The sequence below is a fragment of the Oncorhynchus masou genome, chromosome 29, assembly GCF_036934945.1.
Source record: "Oncorhynchus masou masou isolate Uvic2021 chromosome 29, UVic_Omas_1.1, whole genome shotgun sequence".
NCBI classification, from domain to species: domain Eukaryota; kingdom Metazoa; phylum Chordata; class Actinopteri; order Salmoniformes; family Salmonidae; genus Oncorhynchus; species Oncorhynchus masou.
This window is the reverse complement of record NC_088240.1, coordinates 55096090-55117255: the sequence shown is the minus strand read 5'-3', so window position 1 is coordinate 55117255 and position 21166 is coordinate 55096090. Positions and strand designations below refer to the sequence as shown.

Sequence of the window (21166 nt, the reverse complement as noted above, 5' to 3'; positions counted from 1 at the left end):
TGAATAGAGTGTCAGAAGACATTTAGTAGGCTGAATAGAGTGTCAGAAGACATTTTGTAGGCTGAATAGAGTGTCAGAAGACATTTTGTAGGCTGAATAGAGTGTCAGAAGACATTTAGTAGGCTGAATAGAGTGTCAGAAGACATTTTGTAGACTGAATAGAGTGTCAGAAGACATTTAGTAGGCTGAATAGAGTGTCAGAAGACATTTGTAGGCTGAATAGAGTGTCAGAAGACATTTAGTAGGCTGAATAGAGTGTCTGAAGACAAGACATTTGTAGGCTGAATAGAGTGTCAGAAGACATTTTGTAATGAATAGAGTGTCAGAAGACATTTTGTAGGCTGAATAGAGTGTCAGAAGACATTTAGTAGGCTGAATAGAGTGTCAGAAGACATTTAGTAGAGTGTCAGAAGACATTTATAGGCTGAATAGTCAGAAGACATTTTGTAGGCTGAATAGAGTGTCAGAAGACATTTAGTAGGCTGAATAGAGTGTCAGAAGACATTTAGTAGGCTGAATAGAGTGTCAGAAGACATTTTGTATGCTGAATAGAATGTCATAAGACATTTAGTAGGCTGAATAGAGTGTCAGAAGACATTTTGTAGGCTGAATAGAGTGTCAAAAGACATTTAGTAGGCTGAATAGAGTGTCAGAAGACATTTTGTAGGCTGAATAGAGTGTCAGAAGACATTTTGTAGGCTGAATAGAGTGTCAGAAGACATTTAGTAGGCTGAATAGAGTGTCAGAAGACATTTAGTAGGCTGAATAGAGTGTCAGAAGACATTTAGTAGGCTGAATAGAGTGTCAGAAGATATTTAGTAGGCTGAATAGAGTGTCAGAAGACATTTAGGAGACTAAATAGAGTGTCCGAAGACATTTAGTAGGCTGAATAGAGTGTCAGAAGACATTTTGTAGGCTGAATAGAGTGTCAGAAGACATTTAGTAGGCTGAATAGAGTGTCAGAAGACATTTAGTAGGCTGAATAGAGTGTCAAAGACATTTTGTAGGCTGAATAGTGTCAGAAGACATTTAGTAGGCTGAATAGAGTGTCAGAAGACATTTAATAGAGTGTCAGAAGACATTTTGTAGCTGAATAGAGTGTCAGAAGACATTTAGTAGGCTGAATAGAGTGTCAGAAGACATTTTGTAGGCTGAATAGAGTGTCAGAAGACATTTTGTAGGCTGAATAGAGTGTCAGAAGACATTTAGTAGGCTGAATAGAGTGTCAGAAGACATTTAGTAGGCTGAATAGAGTGTCAGAAGACATTTAGTAGGCTGAATAGAGTGTCAGAAGACATTTAGTAGGCTGAATAGAGTGTCAGAAGACATTTAGTAGGCTGAATAGAGTGTCAGAAGACATTTAGGCTGAATAGAGTGTCAATAGAAGAAGACATTTTGTAGGCTGAATAGAGTGTCAGAAGACATTTAGTAGGCTGAATAGAGTGTCAGAAGACATTTAGTAGGCTGAATAGAGTGTCAGAAGACATTTAGTAGGCTGAATAGAGTGTCAGAAGACATTTAGTAGGCTGAATAGAGTGTCCGAAGACATTTAGTAGGCTGAATAGAGTGTCAGAAGACATTTAGTAGGCTGAATAGAGTGTCAGAAGACATTTTGTAGGCTGAATAGAGTGTCAGAAGACATTTTGTAGGCTGAATAGAGTGTCAGAAGACATTTAGTAGGCTGAATAGAGTGTCAGAAGACATTTAGTAGGCTGAATAGAGTGTCAGAAGACATTTAGTAGGCTGAATAGAGTGTCCGAAGACATTTAGTAGGCTGAATAGAGTGTCAGAAGACATTTTGTAGGCTGAATAGTGTCAGAAGACATTTAGTAGGCTGAATAGAGTGTCAGAAGACATTTTGTAGGCTGAATAGAGTGTCCAAAGACATTTTGTAGGCTGAATAGAGTGTCAGAAGACATTTTGTAGGCTGAATAGAGTGTCAGAAGACATTTTGTAGGCTGAATAGAGTGTCAGAAGACATTTAGTAGGCTGAATAGAGTGTCAGAAGACATTTAGTAGGCTGAATAGAGTGTCAGAAGACATTTTGTAGGCTGAATAGAGTGTCAGAAGACATTTAGGAGACTGAATAGAGTGTCAGAAGACATTTAGTAGGCTGAATAGAGTGTCAGAAGACATTTAGTAGGCTGAATAGAGTGTCAGAAGACATTTTGTAGGCAGAAGACATTTTGTAGGCTGAATAGAGTGTCAGAAGACATTTAGTAGGCTGAATAGAGTGTCAGAAGACATTTAGTAGGCTGAATAGAGTGTCAGAAGACATTTAGTAGGCTGAATAGAGTGTCAGAAGACATTTTGTAGGCTGAATAGAGTGTCAGAAGACATTTAGTAGGCTGAATAGAGTGTCAGAAGACATTTAGTAGAGAGTGTCAGAAGACATTTAGTAGGCGGAATAGTGTCAGAAGACATTTAGTAGGCTGAATAGAGTGTCAGAAGATATTTAGTAGGCTGAATAGAGTGTCAGAAGACATTTTGTAGGCTGAATAGAGTGTCAGAAGACATTTAGTAGGCTGAATAGAGTGTCAGAAGACATTTTGTAGGCTGAATAGAGTGTCAGAAGACATTTAGTAGGCTGAATAGAGTGTCAGAAGACATTTAGTAGGCTGAATAGAGTGTCAGAAGACATTTAGTAGACTGAATAGAGTGTCAGAAGACATTTAGTAGGCTGAATAGAGTGTCAGAAGACATTTAGTAGGCTGAATAGAGTGTCAGAAGACATTTAGTAGGCTGAATAGAGTGTCAGAAGACATTTAGTAGGCTGAATAGAGTGTCAGAAGACATTTTGTAGGCTGAATAGAGTGTCAGAAGACATTTAGTAGGCTGAATAGAGTGTCAGAAGACATTTAGTAGGCTGAATAGAGTGTCAGAAGACATTTAGTAGGCTGAATAGAGTGTCAGAAGACATTTTGTAGGCTGAATAGAGTGTCAGAAGACATTTAGTAGGCTGAATAGAGTGTCAGAAGACATTTTGTAGGCTGAATAGAGTGTCAGAAGCCATTTTGTATGCTGAATAGAATGTCATAAGACATTTAGTAGGCATAATAGAGTGTCAGAAGATATTTAGTAGGCTGAATAGAGTGTCAGAAGACATTTTGTAGGCTGAATAGAGTGTCAGAAGACATTTAGTAGGCTGAATAGAGTGTCAGAAGACATTTAGTAGGCTGAATAGAGTGTCAGAAGACATTTAGTAGGCTGAATAGAGTGTCAGAAGACATTTTGTAGGCTGAATAGAGTGTCAGAAGACATTTAGTAGGCTGAATAGAGTGTCAGAAGACATTTTGTAGGCTGAATAGAGTGTCAGAAGACATTTAGTAGGCTGAATAGAGTGTCAGAAGACATTTAGTAGACTGAATAGAGTGTCAGAAGACATTTAGTAGTGTGTCAGAAGACATTTAGTAGGCTGAATAGAGTGTCAGAAGACATTTTGTAGGCTGAATAGAGTGTCATAAGACATTTAGTAGGCTGAATAGAGTGTCAGAAGACATTTAGTAGGCTGAATAGAGTGTCAGAAGACATTTTGTAGGCTGAATAGAGTGTCAGAAGACATTTTGTAGGCTGAATAGAGTGTCAGAAGACATTTAGTAGGCTGAATAGAGTGTCAGAAGACATTTTGTAGGCTGAATAGAGTGTCAGAAGACATTTTGTAGGCTGAATAGAGTGTCAGAAGACATTTGTCAGAAGACATTTAGTAGGCTGAATAGAGTGTCAGAAGACATTTTGTAGACTGAATAGAGTGTCAGAAGACATTTAGTAGGCTGAATAGAGTGTCAGAAGACATTTAGTAGGCTGAATAGAGTGTCAGAAGACATTTAGTAGGCTGAATAGAGTGTCAGAAGATATTTAGTAGGCTGAATAGAGTGTCAGAAGACATTTAGTAGGCTGAATAGAGTGTCAGAAGACATTTAGTAGGCTGAATAGAGTGTCAGAAGACATTTAGTAGGTGTGAATAGAGTGTCAGAAAGACATTTTGTAGGCTGAATAGAGTGTCAGAAGACATTTTGTAGGCTGAATAGAGTGTCAGAAGACATTTTGTAGGCTGAATAGAGTGTCAAAAGACATTTTGTAGGCTGAATAGAGTGTCAGAAGACATTTTGTAGGCTGAATAGAGTGTCAAAAGCCATTTTGTATGCTGAATAGAATGTCATAAGACATTTTGTAGGCTGAATAGAGTGTCAGAAGACATTTAGTAGGCTGAATAGAGTGTCAGAAGACATTTTGTAGGCTGAATAGAGTGTCAGAAGACATTTTGTAGGCTGAATAGAGTGTCAGAAGACATTTAGTAGGTGTCTGAATAGTAGGCTGTGTCAGAAGACATTTAGTAGGCTGAATAGAGTGTCAGAAGACATTTTGTAGGCTGAATAGTAGTGTCAGAAGACATTTAGTAGGCTGAATAGAGTGTCAGAAGACATTTTGTAGGCTGAATAGAGTGTCAGAAGACATTTAGTAGGCTGAATAGAGTGTCAGAAGACATTTAGTAGGCTGAATAGAGTGTCAGAAGACATTTTGTAGGCTGAATAGAGTGTCAGAAGACATTTAGTAGGCTGAATAGAGTGTCATAAGCCATTTTCTAGGCTGAATAGAGTGTCCGAAGACATTTAGTAGGCTGAATAGAGTGTCATAAGACATTTAGTAAGACGAATAGAGTGTCAGAAGACATTTTGTAGGCTGAATAGAGTGTCAGAAGACATTTTGTAGGCTGAATAGAGTGTCAGAAGACATTTTGTAGGCTGAATATTGTCAGAAGACATTGTGTAGGCTGAATAGAGTGTCAGAAGACATTTAGTAGGCTGAATAGAGTGTCAGAAGATATTTAGTAGGCTGAATAGTGTGTCAGAAGACATTTAGTAGGCTGAATAGAGTGTCAGAAGACATTTTGTAGACTGAATAGAGTGTCAGAAGACATTTTGTAGGCTGAATAGAGTGTCCGAAGACATTTAGTAGGCTGAATAGAGTGTCAGAAGACATTTTGTAGGCTGAATAGAGTGTCAAAAGCCATTTTGTAGGCTGAATAGAATGTCATAAGACATTTAGTAGGCTGAATAGAGTGTCAGAAGACATTTAGTAGGCTGAATAGAGTGTCAGAAGACATTTTGTAGGCTGAATAGAGTGTCAGAAGACATTTAGTAGACTGAATAGAGTGTCAGAAGATATTTAGTAGGCTGAATAGAGTGTCAGAAGACATTTAGTAGGCTGAATAGAGTGTCAGAAGACATTTTGTAGACTGAATAGAGTGTCCGAAGACATTTAGTAGGCTGAATAGAGTGTCAGAAGACATTTAGGCTGTAGGTCTTTTGTAGGCTGAATAGAGTGTCAGAAGACATTTAGTAGGCTGAATAGAGTGTCAGAAGACATTTAGTAGGCTGAATAGAGTGTCAGAAGACATTTTGTAGGCTGAATAGAGTGTCAGAAGACATTTTGTAGGCTGAATAGAGTGTCAGAAGACATTTTGTAGGCTGAATAGAGTGTCAGAAGACATTTAGTAGGCTGAATAGAGTGTCAGAAGACATTTAGTAGGCTGAATAGAGTGTCAGAAGATATTTTGTAGGCTGAATAGAGTGTCAGAAGACATTTTGTAGGCTGAATAGAGTGTCAGAAGACATTTTGTAGGCTGAATAGAGTGTCAGAAGACATTTAGTAGGCTGAATAGAGTGTCAGAAGACATTTAGTAGGCTGAATAGAGTGTCAGAAGACATTTTGTAGGCTGAATAGAGTGTCAGAAGACATTTTGTAGGCTGAATAGAGTGTCAGAAGACATTTAGTAGGCTGAATAGAGTGTCAGAAGACATTTTTAGACATTTTGTAGGCTGAATAGAGTGTCAGAAGACATTTTGTAGGCTGAATAGAGTGTCAGAAGACATTTAGTGTCAGACTTTAGAATAGAGTGTCAGAAGACATTTAGTAGGCTGAATAGAGTGTCAGAAGACATTTAGTAGGCTGAATAGAGTGTCAGAAGACATTTAGTAGGCTGAATAGAGTGTCAGAAGACATTTTGTAGGCTGAATAGAGTGTCAGAAGACATTTTGTAGGCTGAATAGAGTGTCAGAAGACATTTAGTAGGCTGAATAGAGTGTCAGAAGACATTTAGTAGGCTGAATAGAGTGTCAGAAGACATTTTGTAGGCTGAATAGAGTGTCCAAAGACATTTTGTAGGCTGAATAGTGTGTCAGAAGACATTTAGTAGGCGGAATAGTGTCAGAAGACATTTAGTAGGCTGAATAGAGTGTCAGAAGACATTTAGTAGGCTGAATAGAGTGTCAGAAGACATTTTGTAGGCTGAATAGAGTGTCAGAAGATATTTAAGAGACTGAATAGAGTGTCAGAAGACATTTAGAATAGAGTGTCAGAAGACATTTAGTAGGCTGAATAGAGTGTCAGAAGACATTTAGTAGGCTGAATAGAGTGTCAGAAGATATTTAGTAGGCTGAATAGAGTGTCAGAAGACATTTTGTAGGCTGAATAGAGTGTCAGAAGATATTTAAGAGACTGAATAGAGTGTCAGAAGATATTTAGTAGGCTGAATAGAGTGTCAGAAGACATTTTGTAGTGAATAGAGTGTCAGAATAGTAGTGTCAGAGTGTCAGAAGACATTTAGTAGGCTGAATAGAGTGTCAGAAGACATTTAGTAGGCTGAATAGAGTGTCAGAAGACATTTAGTAGGCTGAATAGAGTGTCAGAAGACATTTTGTAGGCTGAATAGAGTGTCAGAAGACATTTTGTAGACTGAATAGAGTGTCAGAAGACATTTTGTAGACTGAATAGACTGTCAGAAGACAATTAGTAGACTGAATAGAGTGTCAGAAGACATTTAGTCGGCTGAATAGAGTGTCAGAAGACATTTAGTAGGCTGAATAGAGTGTCAGAAGACATTTTGTAGGCTGAATAGAGTGTCAGAAGACATTTAGTAGGCTGAATAGAGTGTCAGAAGACATTTTGTAGGCTGAATAGAGTGTCAGAAGACATTTTGTAGGCTGAATAGAGTGTCAGAAGACATTTGAATAGAGTGTCAGAAGACATTTAGTAGTAGTCAGAAGACATTTTGTAGGCTTAATAGAGTGTCAGAAGACATTTTGTAGGCTGAATAGAGTGCCAGAAGACATTTTGTAGGCTGAATACAGTGTCAGACGACATTTTGTAGGCTTAATAGAGTGTCCAAAGACATTTTGTAGGCTGAATAGAGTGTCAGAAGGCATTTTGTAGACTGAATAGAGTGTCAGAAGACATTTAGTAGGCTGAATAGAGTGTCAGAAGACATTTTGTAGACTGAATAGAGTGTCAGAAGAAATTTAGTAGGCTGAATAGAGTGTCAGAAGACATTTTGTAGGCTGAATAGAGTGTCAAAAGCCATTTTGTATGCTGAATAGAATGTCATAAGACATTTTGTAGGCTGAATAGAGTGTCAGACGACATTTTGTAGGCTGAATAGAGTGTCAGAAGACATTTAGTCGGCTGAATAGAGTGTCAGAAGACATTTAGTAGACTGAATAGAGTGTCAGAAGATATTTAGTAGGCTGAATAGTGTGTCAGAAGACATTTAGTAGGCTGAATAGAGTGTCAGAAGACATTTAGTAGGCTGAATAGAGTGTCAGAAGACATTTTGTAGGCATTTGTCAGGACATTTTGTAGATGAATAGAGTGTCAGAAGACATTTAGTAGGCTGAATAGAGTGTCAGAAGACATTTTGTAGGCTGAATAGAGTGTCAGTTTTGTATGCTGAATCAATGTCAGACATTTAGTAGGCTGAATAGAGTGTCAGAAGACATTTAGTAGGCTGAATAGAGTGTCAGAAGACATTTTGTAGGCTGAATAGAGTGTCAGAAGACATTTTGTAGGCTGAATAGAGTGTCAGAAGACATTTAGTAGGCTGAATAGAGTGTCAGAAGACATTTAGTAGGCTGAATAGAGTGTCAGAAGACATTTTGTAGGCTGAATAGAGTGTCAGAAGACATTTTGTAGTAGCTGAATAGAGTGTCAGAAGACATTTTGTAGGCTGAATAGAGTGTCAGAAGACATTTAGTAGGCTGAATAGAGTGTCAGAAGACATTTTGTAGGCTGAATAGAGTGTCAGAAGACATTTTGTAGACTGAATAGAGTGTCAGAAGATATTTAGTAGGCTGAATAGAGTGTCAGAAGACATTTTGTAGGCTGAATAGAGTGTCAAAAGCCATTTTGTATGAATAGAGTGAGAAGACATTTAGTCATAAGACATTTAGTAGGCATAATAGAGTGTCAGAAGATATTTAGTAGGCTGAATAGAGTGTCAGAAGACATTTAGGAGACTGAATAGTGTCAGAAGACATTTAGCAGGCTGAATAGAGTGTCAGAAGACATTTAGTAGGCTGAATAGAGTGTCAGAAGACATTTAGTAGGCTGAATAGAGTGTCAGAAGATATTTTGTAGGCTGAATAGAGTGTCAGAAGACATTTAGTAGGCTGAATAGAGTGTCAGAAGACATTTTGTAGGCTGAATAGAGTGTCAGAAGACATTTAGTAGGCTGAATAGAGTGTCAGAAGACATTTAGTAGACTGAATAGAGTGTCAGAAGACATTTAGTAGGCTGAATAGAGTGTCAGAAGACATTTTGTAGGCTGAATAGAGTGTCAGAAGACATTTAGTAGGCTGAATAGAGTGTCAGAAGACATTTAGTAGGCTGAATAGAGTGTCAGAAGACATTTTGTAGGCTGAATAGAGTGTCAGAAGACATTTAGTAGGCTGAATAGAGTGTCAGAAGACATTTAGTAGGCTGAATAGAGTGTCAGAAGACATTTAGTAGAAGACTGAATAGAGTGTCATAAGACATTTTGTAGGTTGAATAGAGTGTCCAAAGACATTTTGTAGGCTGAATAGAGTGTCAGAAGACATTTTGTAGGCTGAATAGAGTGTCAGAAGACATTTTGTAGGCTGAATAGAGTGTCAGAAGACATTTTGTAGGCTGAATAGAGTGTCAGAAGACATTTTGTAGGCTGAATAGAGTGTCAGAAGACATTTTGTAGGCTGAATAGAGTGTCAGAAGACATTTTGTAGGCTGAATAGAGTGTCAGAAGACATTTTGTAGGCTGAATAGAGTGTCAGAAGACATTTTGTAGGCTGAATAGAGTGTCAGAAGACATTTAGTAGGCTGAATAGAGTGTCAGAAGACATTTTGTAGGCTGAATAGAGTGTCAGAAGACATTTAGTAGGCTGAATAGAGTGTCAGAAGACATTTAGTAGGCTGAATAGAGTGTCAGAAGACATTTAGTAGGCTGAATAGAGTGTCAGAAGACATTTTGTAGGCTGAATAGAGTGTCAGAAGACATTTTGTAGGCTGAATAGAGTGTCAGAAGACATTTTGTAGGCTGAATAGAGTGTCAGAAGACATTTAGTAGGCTGAATAGAGTGTCAGAAGACATTTTGTAGGCTGAATAGAGTGTCAGAAGACATTTAGTAGGCTGAATAGAGTGTCAGAAGACATTTTGTAGGCTGAATAGAGTGTCAGAAGACATTTAGTAGGCTGAATAGAGTGTCAGAAGACATTTAGTAGGCTGAATAGAGTGTCAGAAGACATTTTGTAGGCTGAATAGAGTGTCAGAAGACATTTAGTAGGCTGAATAGAGTGTCAGAAGACATTTTGTAGGCTGAATAGAGTGTCAGAAGACATTTTGTAGGCTGAATAGAGTGTCAGAAGACATTTAGTAGGCTGAATAGAGTGTCAGAAGACATTTTGTAGGCTGAATAGAGTGTCAGAAGACATTTAGTAGGCTGAATAGAGTGCCAGAAGACATTTTGTAGGCTGAATAGAGTGTCAGAAGACATTTTGTAGGCTGAATAGAGTGTCAGAAGACATTTAGTAGGCTGAATAGAGTGTCAGAAGACATTTAGTAGGCTGAATAGAGTGTCAGAAGACATTTTGTAGGCTGAATAGAGTGTCAGAAGACATTTAGTAGGCTGAATAGAGTGTCAGAAGACATTTTGTAGGCTGAATAGAGTGTCAGAAGACATTTAGTAGGCTGAATAGAGTGTCAGAAGACATTTTGTAGGCTGAATAGAGTGTCAGAAGACATTTAGTAGGCTGAATAGAGTGTCAGAAGACATTTTGTAGGCTGAATAGAGTGTCAGAAGACATTTAGTAGGCTGAATAGAGTGTCAGAAGACATTTAGTAGGCTGAATAGAGTGTCAGAAGACATTTAGTAGGCTGAATAGAGTGTCAGAAGACATTTTGTAGGCTGAATAGAGTGTGTTTTGTAGGCAGAAGACATTTTGTAGGCTGTAGAGTGTCAGAAGACAATAGAGTGTCAGAAGACATTTTGTAGGCTGAATAGAGTGTCAGAAGACATTTAGTAGGCTGAATAGAGTGTCAGAAGACATTTAGTAGGCTGAATAGAGTGTCAGAAGACATTTTGTAGGCTGAATAGAGTGTCAGAAGACATTTAGTAGGCTGAATAGAGTGTCAGAAGACATTTTGTAGGCTGAATAGAGTGTCAGAAGACATTTAGTAGGCTGAATAGAGTGTCAGAAGACATTTAGTAGGCTGAATAGAGTGTCAGAAGACATTTAGTAGGCTGAATAGAGTGTCAGAAGACATTTTGTAGGCTGAATAGAGTGTCAGAAGACATTTTGTAGGCTGAATAGAGTGTCAGAAGACATTTAGTAGACTGAATAGAGTGTCAGAAGACATTTTTTTGTAGGCTGAATAGAGTGTCAGAAGACAATTAGTAGACTGAATAGAGTGTCAGAAGACATTTAGTCGGCTGAATAGAGTGTCAGAAGACATTTAGTAGGCTGAATAGAGTGTCAGAAGATATTTTGTAGGCTTAATCGAGTGTCAGAAGACATTTTGTAGGCTGAATAGAGTGTCAGAAGACATTTTGTAGGCTGAATAGAGTGTCAGAAGACATTTAGTAGGCTGAATAGAGTGTCAGAAGACATTTTGTAGGCTGAATAGAGTGTCAGAAGACATTTTGTAGGCTGAATAGAGTGTCAGAAGACATTTAGTAGGCTGAATAGAGTGTCAGAAGACATTTTGTAGGCTGAATAGAGTGTCAGAAGACATTTAGTAGGCTGAATAGAGTGTCAGAAGACATTTTGTAGGCTGAATAGAGTGTCAGAAGACATTTTGTAGGCTGAATAGAGTGTCAGAAGACATTTTGTAGGCTGAATAGAGTGTCAGAAGACATTTAGTAGGCTGAATAGAGTGTCAGAAGACATTTTGTAGGCTGAATAGAGTGTCAGAAGACATTTTGTAGGCTGAATAGAGTGTCAGAAGACATTTTGTAGACTGAATAGAGTGTCAGAAGACATTTAGTAGGCTGAATAGAGTGTCAGAAGACATTTAGTCGGCTGAATAGAGTGTCAGAAGACATTTAGTCGGCTGAATAGTGTCAGAAGACATTTTGTAAATAGAGTGTCAGAAGACGTTTAGTAGGCTGAATAGAGTGTCAGAAGACATTTAGTAGGCTGAATAGAGTGTCAGAAGACATTTTGTAGGCTGAATAGAGTGTCAGAAGACATTTTGTAGGCTTAATAGAGTGTCAGAAGACATTTAGTAGGCATAATAGAGTGTCAGAAGACATTTAGTAGGCCGAATAGAGTGTCAGAAGACATGTTGTAGGCTGAATAGTGTCAGAAGATATTTAGTAGGCTGAATAGAGTGTCAGAAGACATTTAGGAGACTGAATAGAGTGTCAGAAGACATTTTGTAGGCTGAATAGAGTGTCAGAAGACATTTTGTAGACTGAATAGAGTGTCAGAAGACATTTTGTAGGCTGAATAGAGTGTCAGAAGACATTTAGTAGGCTGAATAGAGTGTCAGAAGACATTTTGTAGGCTGAATAGAGTGTCAGAAGACATTTAGTAGACTGAATAGAGTGTCAGAAGACATTTAGTAGGCTGAATAGAGTGTCAGAAGACATTTAGTAGGCTGAATAGAGTGTCAGAAGACATTTAGTAGGCTGAATAGAGTGTCAGAAGACATTTAGTAGGCTGAATAGAGTGTCAGAAGACATTTTGTAGGCTGAATAGAGTGTCAGAAGACATTTTGTAGGCTGAATAGAGTGTCAGAAGACATTTAGTAGGCTGAATAGAGTGTCAGAAGACATTTTGTAGGCTGAATAGAGTGTCAGAAGACATTTTGTAGGCTGAATAGAGTGTCAGAAGACATTTTGTAGGCTGAATAGAGTGTCAGAAGACATTTAGTAGGCTGAATAGAGTGTCAGAAGACATTTTGTAGGCTGAATAGAGTGTCAGAAGACATTTTGTAGACTGAATAGAGTGTCAGAAGACATTTAGTAGACTGAATAGAGTGTCAGAAGACATTTAGTAGGCTGAATAGAGTGTCAGAAGACATATTGTAGGCTGAATAGAGTGTCAGAAGACATTTTGTAGACTGAATAGAGTGTCAGAAGACATTTAGTAGACTGAATAGAGTGTCAGAAGACATTTAGTAGGCTGAATAGAGTGTCAGAAGACATTTAGTAGGCTGAATAGAGTGTCAGAAGACATTTAGTAGGCTGAATAGAGTGTCAGAAGACATTTTGTAGGCTGAATAGAGTGTCAGAAGACATTTTGTAGGCTGAATAGTGTCAGAAGACATTTTGTAGGCTGAATAGAGTGTCAGAAGACATTTAGTAGGCTGAATAGAGTGTCAGAAGACATTTTGTAGGCTGAATAGAGTGTCAGAAGACATTTAGTAGGCTGAATAGAGTGTCAGAAGACATTTAGTAGGCTGAATAGAGTGTCAGAAGACATTTAGTAGGCTGAATAGAGTGTCAGAAGACATTTAGTAGGCTGAATAGAGTGTCAGAAGACATTTTGTAGGCTGAATAGAGTGTCAGAAGACATTTTGTAGGCTGAATAGAGTGTCAGAAGACATTTTGTAGGCTGAATAGAGTGTCAGAAGACATTTTGTAGGCTGAATAGAGTGTCAGAAGACATTTTGTAGGCTGAATAGAGTGTCAGAAGATATTTTGTAGGCTGAATAGAGTGTCAGAAGACATTTTGTAGGCTGAATAGAGTGTCAGAAGACATTTTGTAGGCTGAATAGAGTGTCAGAAGACATTTAGTAGGCTGAATAGAGTGTCAGAAGACATTTAGTAGGCTGAATAGAGTGTCAGAAGACATTTAGTAGGCTGAATAGAGTGTCAGAAGACATTTAGTATGCTGAATAGAATGTCATAAGACATTTAGTAGGCTTAATAGAGTGTCAGAAGACATTTAGTAGGCTGAATAGAGTGTCAGAAGACATTTAGTAGGCTGAATAGAGTGTCAGAAGACATTTTGTAGACTGAATAGAGTGTCAGAAGACATTTTGTAGACTGAATAGAGTGTCAGAAGACATTTAGTAGGCTGAATAGAGTGTCAGAAGACATTTTGTAGGCTGAATAGAGTGTCAGAAGACATTTTGTAGGCTGAATAGGGTGTCAGAAGACATTTTGTAGGCTGAATAGAGTGTCAGAAGACATTTAGTCTGAATAGAGTGTCCGAGACATTTGTCAGTTTTGTAGGCTGAATAGAGTGTCAGAAGACATTGTGTAGGCTGAATTGGGTGTCAGAAGACATTTTGTAGGCTGAATAGAGTGTCAGAAGACATTTAGTAGGCTGAATAGAGTGTCAGAAGATATTTTGTAGGCTTAATCGAGTGTCAGAAGACATTTTGTAGGCTTAATAGAGTGTCAGAAGACATTTAGTAGGCTGAATAGAGTGTCAGAAGACATTTAGTAGACTGAATAGAGTGTCAGAAGATATTTAGTAGGCTGAATAGAGTGTCAGAAGACATTTAGGAGACTGAATAGAGTGTCAGAAGATATTTTGTAGGCTTAATCGAGTGTCAGAAGACATTTGGGTGTCTGAATAGAGTGTCCGAAGATATTTAGTAGGCTGAATAGAGTGTCAGAAGACATTTTGTAGGCTGAATAGAGTGTCAGAAGCCATTTTTTATGCTGAATAGAATGTCATAAGACATTTAGTAGGCATAATAGAGTGTCAGAAGATATTTAGTAGGCCGAATAGAGTGTCAGAAGACATGTTGTAGGCTGAATAGTGTCAGAAGATATTTCGTAGGCTGAATAGAGTGTCAGAAGACATTTAGGAGACTGAATAAAGTGTCCAAAGACATTTAGTAGGCTTAATAGAGTGTCAGAAGACATTTTGTAGGCTGAATAGTGTCAGAAGACATTTAGTAGGCTGAATAGAGTGTCAGAAGACATTTTGTAGACTGAATAGAGTGTCAGAAGATATTTAGTAGGCTGAATAGTGTCAGAAGACATTTAGGAGACTGAATAGAGTGTCCGAAGACATTTAGTAGGCTGAATAGGGTGTCAGAAGACATTTTGTAGGCTGAATAGAGTGTCAGAAGCCATTTTCTAGGCTGAATAGAATGTCATAAGACATTTAGTAGGCTGAATAGAGTGTCATTAGACATTTAGTAAGACGAATAGAGTGTCAGAAGACATTTTATAGGCTGAATAGAGTGTCAGAAGACATTTAGTAGGCTGAATAGAGTGTCAGAAGACATTTAGTAGGCTGAATAGAGTGTCCGAAGACATTTTGTCGACTGAATAGAGTGTCAGAAGATATTGTGTAGGCTGAATAGGGTGTCAGAAGACATTTTGCAGGCTGAATAGTGTCCGAAGACATTTTGTAGACTGATTAGAGTGTCCGAAGACATTTTGTAGACTGAATAGAGTGTCTGAAAACATTTAGTAGGCTGAATAGAGTGTCAGAAGACATTTTGTATACTGAATAGAGTGTCAGAAGACATTTTGTAGGCTGAATAGTGTCAGAAGACATTTAGTAGGCTGAATAGAGTGTCCAAAGACATTTTGTAGGCTGAATAGAGTGTCAGAAGACATTTTGTAGACTGAATAGAGTGTCAGAAGACATTTTGTAGGCTGAATAGAGTGTCAGAAGACATTTTGTAGGCTGAATAGTGTCAGAAGACATTTAGTAGGCTGAATAGAGTGTCAGAAGACATTTTGTAGTTTGAATAGATTGTCCAAAGACATTTTATAGGCTGAATAGTGTGTCAGAAGACATTTAGTAGGCGGAATAGTGTGTCAGAAGACATTTAGTAGGCGGAATAGTGTCAGAAGACATTTTATAGGCTGAATAGAGTGTCAGAAGACATATTGTAGGCTGAATAGAGTGTCAGAAGACATTTAGTCGGCTGAATAGAGTGTCAGAAGACATTTAGTAGGCTGAATAGAGTGTCAGAAGATATTTTGTAGACTTAATCGAGTGTCAGAAGACACTTTGTAGGTCTGAATAGAGTGTCAGAAGACATTTTGTAGGCTGAATAGAGTGTCAGAAGACATTTAGTTGGCTGAATAGAGTGTCAGAAGACATTTTGTAGGCTTAATAGAGTGTCAGAAGACATTTAGTAGGCTGAATAGAGTGTCAGAAGACATTTAGTAGGCTGAATAGAGTGTCAGAAGACATTTGGGAGTCTGAATAGAGTGTCAGAAGATATTTTGTAGGCTTAATCGAGTGTCAGAAGACATTTTGTAGGCTGAATAGTGTCAGAAGACATTTAGGAGACTGAATAGAGTGTCAGAAGATATTTTGTAGGCTTAATCGAGTGTCAGAAGACATTTTGTAGGCTGAATAGAGTGTCAGAAGACATTTTGTAGGCTGAATAGAGTGTCAGAAGACATTTTGTATGCTGAATAGTGTCAGAAGACATTTTGTAGACTGAATAGAGTGTCAGAAGACAATTAGTAGACTGAATAGAGTGTCAGAAGATATTTTGTAGGCTTAATCGAGTGTCATAAGACATTTAGTAGGCTGAATAGAGTGTCATTAGACATTTAGTAAGCCGAATAGAGTGTCAGACGACATTTTGTATGCTGAATAGTGTCAGACGACATTTAGTAGACTGAATAGTGTCGGGAAGACATATAGTAGGCTGAATTGAGTGTCAGAAGACATTTAGTAGGCTGAATAGTGTCAGAAGACATTTTGTCGACTGAATAGAGTGTCAGAAGACATTTTGTAGACTGAATAGTGTCAGAAGACATTTTGTAGGCAGAATAGGGTGTCAGAAGACATTTTGTAGGCTGAATAGTGTCCGAAGACATTTTGTAGACTGAATAGAGTCTCCGAAGACATTTAGTAGACTGAATAGAGTGTCTGAAAATATTTAGTAGGCTGAATAGAGTATCAGAAGACATTTTGTAGACTTAATAGAGTGTCCGAAGACATTTAGTAGGCTGAATAGTGTGTCAGAAGACATATAGTAGGCTGAATAGAGTGTCAGAAGACATTTTGTAGACTGAATAGTGTCAGAAGACATTTGTAGACTGAATAGAGTGTCAGAAGACAATTAGTAGACTGAATAGAGTGTCAGAAGACATTTAGTCGGCTGAATAGAGTGTCAGAAGACATTTAGTAGGCTGAATAGAGTGTCAGAAGGCCATTTAGTAGGCTGAATAGAGTGTCCGAAGACATTTTGTAGGCTGAATAGAGTGTCAGAAGACATTTAGTGGGCTGAATAGAGTGTCAGAAGACATTTAGTAGCCTGAATAGAGTGTCCAAAGACATTTAGTAGGCTGAATAGAGTGTCAGAAGACATTTCGTAAGCTGAATAGTGTCAGAAGACATTTAGTAGATTGAATAGAGTGTCAGAAGACATTTAGAGTGATTCAGATTTTGCCAAAACACTTATGATTGGCATCAAACACTAACCACACCCATTAACACATTTAACTGTGTGCAGAAATAGCAACAGACAGTGCATGTATTGTGACTCAGAAGCTTTTTGTTATTCATCTGGGTGTCTTAATTCAAGACTAGTTGTGTCGCAGTACTCGTGGCAGAATCGGAGCATGTGGGGGTTTATGAAGGGTTTTCTTCGATCAACTGGGCCGTTTCATCTTTGTGTGTGTGTGTGTGTGTGTGTGTGTGTGTGTGTGTGTGTGTGTGTGTGTGTGTGTGTGTGTGTGTGTGTGTGTGTGTGTGTGTGTGTGTGTGTGTGTGTGTGTGTGTGTGTGTGTGTGTGTGTGTGTGTGCGTGCGTGCAACTGGAGGATATGTTAAAATATTCAATAAATATTGCACATGTCATGGTTAGCCTCCGAAAGATGAAAACTGATCTTGATCGCACAGCCAGGAAACCTAGTGTGCGATGACTGTCAGTCCAAACTAATCAGGAAATGGTGGAAACATCTCCCAAATGCACCCTGAGTGAGTTGGAAGACGGCGGCATGAGCAAGTGGGGTCATAGCACTCTCCTCCTGCATTAGCTGAAGTCAGAGCTCCTGAAACCTCAGGCATACCATACTCTCTTAAGGAGCACGGACCACCCCAATCAAATCATCCTTTCTCTCTCTCTCTCTCTCTCTCTCTCTCTCTCTCTCTCTCTCTCTCTCTCTCTCTCTCTTTCTCACTCTCTTTTTGTCCCGAGAGCAACAATTGCTTTCGAAGCATGCAGGCCTAGGGGTCCCGGGCTCCTGCAGCAGCAGCCCAGCCGCTTCAAAGCACTCTTTCATAGGATATCAGAGCTGAAGGAGAGTCCAAAGAAAATAGCACCATTTCATGATTTGAGCCAGCTGTGGCTTTCTGCTCTGATGACTCATCTATTTTTTTCCTATTTTCTTTTCTTTTTTGGGGGTGGGGGGATGGTTCTGAGCTGGCGTTTGAGAGGCACAGCCAATGACACAGAGTCTCTTTTAATCGCCGGTTGTTTGTTTGATTTTGGAGGGTATCCTACCCACAATCCATCTCACTACACCAACTCCTTCACTCATACACTCAGTTGCTCATTCAGCCACGTGGACCTACCTCACGTTTCTAATCTCTCTTCTCTCGCTCTCTCTCTTCTCTCTCTCTCCCTCTCTCTCTTTTTCCAGTCCCGACAATAAAGACAGAACCGAATGACGAATATGAGCCTCTGGGGGCTCATTCCAAGTCTTACCATGGCCAACCCAAGCTCACTCCTATCATACCTGTGGGGGACGCTGACACCTGCCTGGTCGGGGTTTATCATCCCTGCCCGCCTTGCCATGGCAGCATTGGCAGCATGCCCGCCTCCTCCCCCTGTTCCAGCCCAACACTGCACGACCTGTCCCCCGTGGCTTACCCCAAGTGCCTCTCCACCAGCCCTACGCACGCCCACAACGGTCTCTTGGCGTCCGCCATCCAGGAGACACCAGGGCAGTGCCCAGCGCCACTGGTCTGCCCTTCCTCACCTGACCAAGCTCCGCTGAGCATGCTCCACTCCCAGGGCAGCAGCCCGCATCACCTTGGTAGCCCCGGTCCCCATGGCTACCACCCGCTCTACCCCAACAGCAGCCCCTCCACCTCCCCTGGGTCCCTCCCCTCCACTCCAGGGGGGGCAGCAGAGAGCCCGTTCGCCCTGGCACCACCTTACAGCCCCAACCAGGGACAGAGCCAGACCCAGGCCAGGATAAGTCCTCCCAGCCTGCTGCCGGTAGATGCCAGCCCCCCCTCCCTAGCTGTCACCGTCAAGCGGGAACCCCAGGATCTGGACCAGATGTACCTGGACGATGGTGAGTCACAAGAACAAGGTGTATCTACCTAAACCTGTCAATCAATGTTCTCTATCGGCTAGTGACATCACATCATCATCGTCATTATCACATTGGCGTTGTTTTTCCTCACGAAAACACAGGGTCATAAAAAACACGATTCTCGTTTCTCTCTAGAACGTTCCATTTACAGTGCACATTACATTAACTTTACACCTTTGCTTATCTACACCCCCACACCCACCCACACCCTTTCCGCCGCATCTCCCTCTTTCCTGGCGAATTGCAGCGCTATCAACCATGGGTTGACGTCAGATTTGTTAATTTTAGACATTCCAGATTCATTTTGTTTTCGCAACTACCGTGTATGTTGTCCGAGTTAGTAGCACCGTTATTTGAACAGTCAATCGGGCCTTGATGGGATTTCGAAACAACCTGTCAAAACATCAGAAGCAGCTAGGTCAGGCAGGGAGCAAGAGAACGAAAACAGTGGCGCGCGCGTGCCGGCCCCGACTGTTGACACAAGGACTAATGAAGGAAGCAAAACAATGGGTAAGGGTTTCCTGAGCTGCAACGCTTTTCCCCCCTCGCTGCGAGGGATGTCAGGGAGGCACTTTGTTTTCCCTGCGGAGGGTGTAGTGTTGGAGATGACGTCATCGAGGGAGGCTGGGGGGTCACCAGAGCTCCACTGAATGCCAGGGGAATGGAGGAACGCAGCGTTTGTATGTAGACTAACTCTCCATGTGCCCCCCCTCCTCATAATCGTTCCTCCTTCTGGTCACTCCCAGCTTGTTATGGCCCTGTCGGGGTTGCTCATCATCATCATTGTTGTTACGCTCTGATTGTGCGGTGCGCGGCATCTGTGGCGGTATGCCAGAAGAGAGAAAGTCCCCCTGCATCCAAACAGTCCCCACAAGGCGAGTCCCCAACTCAGGAACATCACTCTTCCTGTGCACCTTTTGTTTCACTCCTACTGTAAACAAGGTCGAATCCCCGAACTGAGAAGGAAAAAATCTTTCGTTCTTCCCCCGAACAAGGCAGTTAATCCAATGTTCCTAGGCCGTCATTGAAAATAAGAATTTGTTCTTAACTGACTTGCCTAGTTAAATAAAGGTCAAATATAACAAATAGCTGTGTGTGTGTGTTCCAGAGCACAGGGGTGATGGGGATCAAGGGGTTTAGTAGCAGTGTTGAAATGTGGTTGTCAGCAAATCTGTTAGTCCTCACCTCGTAAACAGACAATAGCGAGAACTGAGGACGCCTGCCTCCATAAAACAAGCACAACACTCAAATAGGCCATTCTACAAGTCTTTGTCACTTCAAACTAGCATTTATCTTCTGACTCCGCACCAGCTCCTGACATATTTCCCCTTACAGTACGTTGAAACAAGAGGACACTGGAGCTAAATTATGATTAGCATTGTCATGTACATGTCTCATTCCTTTTCAAACTTCTCAGCAGTTATGGCAGGCAAAGGAGCCAGAGTATAAGAATTAATCGAATGAGAGTGAAACTCAAGCTTTATTTTGCGCTAGGTAAAAGGTTGTTAGGGGGTCATTTTACGCCATAATTTGTACCGTATGGAAATATTCAACATTTGCCCTCTGCTAAAGTTATAACCCTTAAGTAGTAACCATGTCTTCATGCTCCACCACCCCATCCACTGTCACTTTAGCGGTGCCCATATCTGTGGACCTAGTGGCCAAGTGTTATTGGGCCTGTGATTACAGATGCATTAGAGACTCACAGGAATGCGTATTGATTGGCAGAGGCCTACCAAGGAGTCCCTGGTAAAACCTTGGCGCGCTGCAATCTCGCCTCATCTAATGTCTTGAATGAGCATCTGTGGTGGGCTAACTGTGCTCCTGGAGTACCGGTAAGTGTGCGGTGGTAACAGCATACTCCAAAGGCCTCTGCACACCGTACCGGTCAGGTCCACCGGCCCCATTCCGGACCATTCCAGACCCCTCAAATGAGCCTGGGATAAAAAAATAAATTAGAGAAGTCGGCGAGAGGCGTGCTCCCTTTCCATAGTCATTACCGTCCGTTAATTATCGTATGTTAGCGAGTTGCTCCATTAGAGGGGCGACGGCAGGGGATGACCTCACCAGGCGGTTGGGCGGGCGGTGGTGATTTAGCGTTAGCCGCGTAGCATAGTGTCCCACCCTGACCTGTTTGGAGCCAGTGATTTTAGCTCTGCAGCGGGACGACACTTGAGCTTCCCCAGAGTGGAGCACCTCCCACGCCCAGGCCTCGGCCAGAGGAAATGTCTCTCACTGGCCTTCGGCTCGCACGAACTAACCCAGCCCCCGAGAAATCACTCAACCTATCAACAGGCTAAGCTACTGTACAACAAGGAGCTCTGTTTTCAGTGTGGGGTAGATATGTAGGAGATCTAGAGGGGGAGGGGATGACAAGTTGAACATAAGCCCCTCTAACTGCCCTTCAACCCCCTAACCCCCTCCCAGCTAGCACCACTTTATCCACTACTTCTGTGATGGAGCATTGGAGCCCCGAGGCTAGCTAACTGAAGGACATTATGCACCGTCTGTCTGTAAAAGTGTGCCCCAAGGCTTTTTGGGTAATGTCCAGGAGCTGCAATTGTATTTAAGTTGATGAATGATCAGTTGGCTTGTGCTGGGGATGTATTTAGGACTGCTGGCCTACGGCTGCCATTGGTTCGCTGCAGCAGGGGT

The 21166-nt window shown here is 40.7% G+C and overlaps 1 protein-coding gene across 2 annotated transcripts in view; it reads left to right on the top strand.

Annotated features, from left to right (window-relative positions):
* LOC135520030 (nuclear factor of activated T-cells, cytoplasmic 1-like) overlaps positions 1 to 21166 on the top strand; it is a 90884-nt gene that overhangs the window by 47240 nt on the left and 22478 nt on the right. For both annotated transcript variants that reach the window (XM_064945337.1, XM_064945338.1), the window contains exon 9: positions 17831 to 18490. In XM_064945337.1, coding sequence (XP_064801409.1) covers positions 17831 to 18490 — 660 coding nt within the window. The remainder of the gene's footprint in view (positions 1 to 17830; positions 18491 to 21166) is intronic.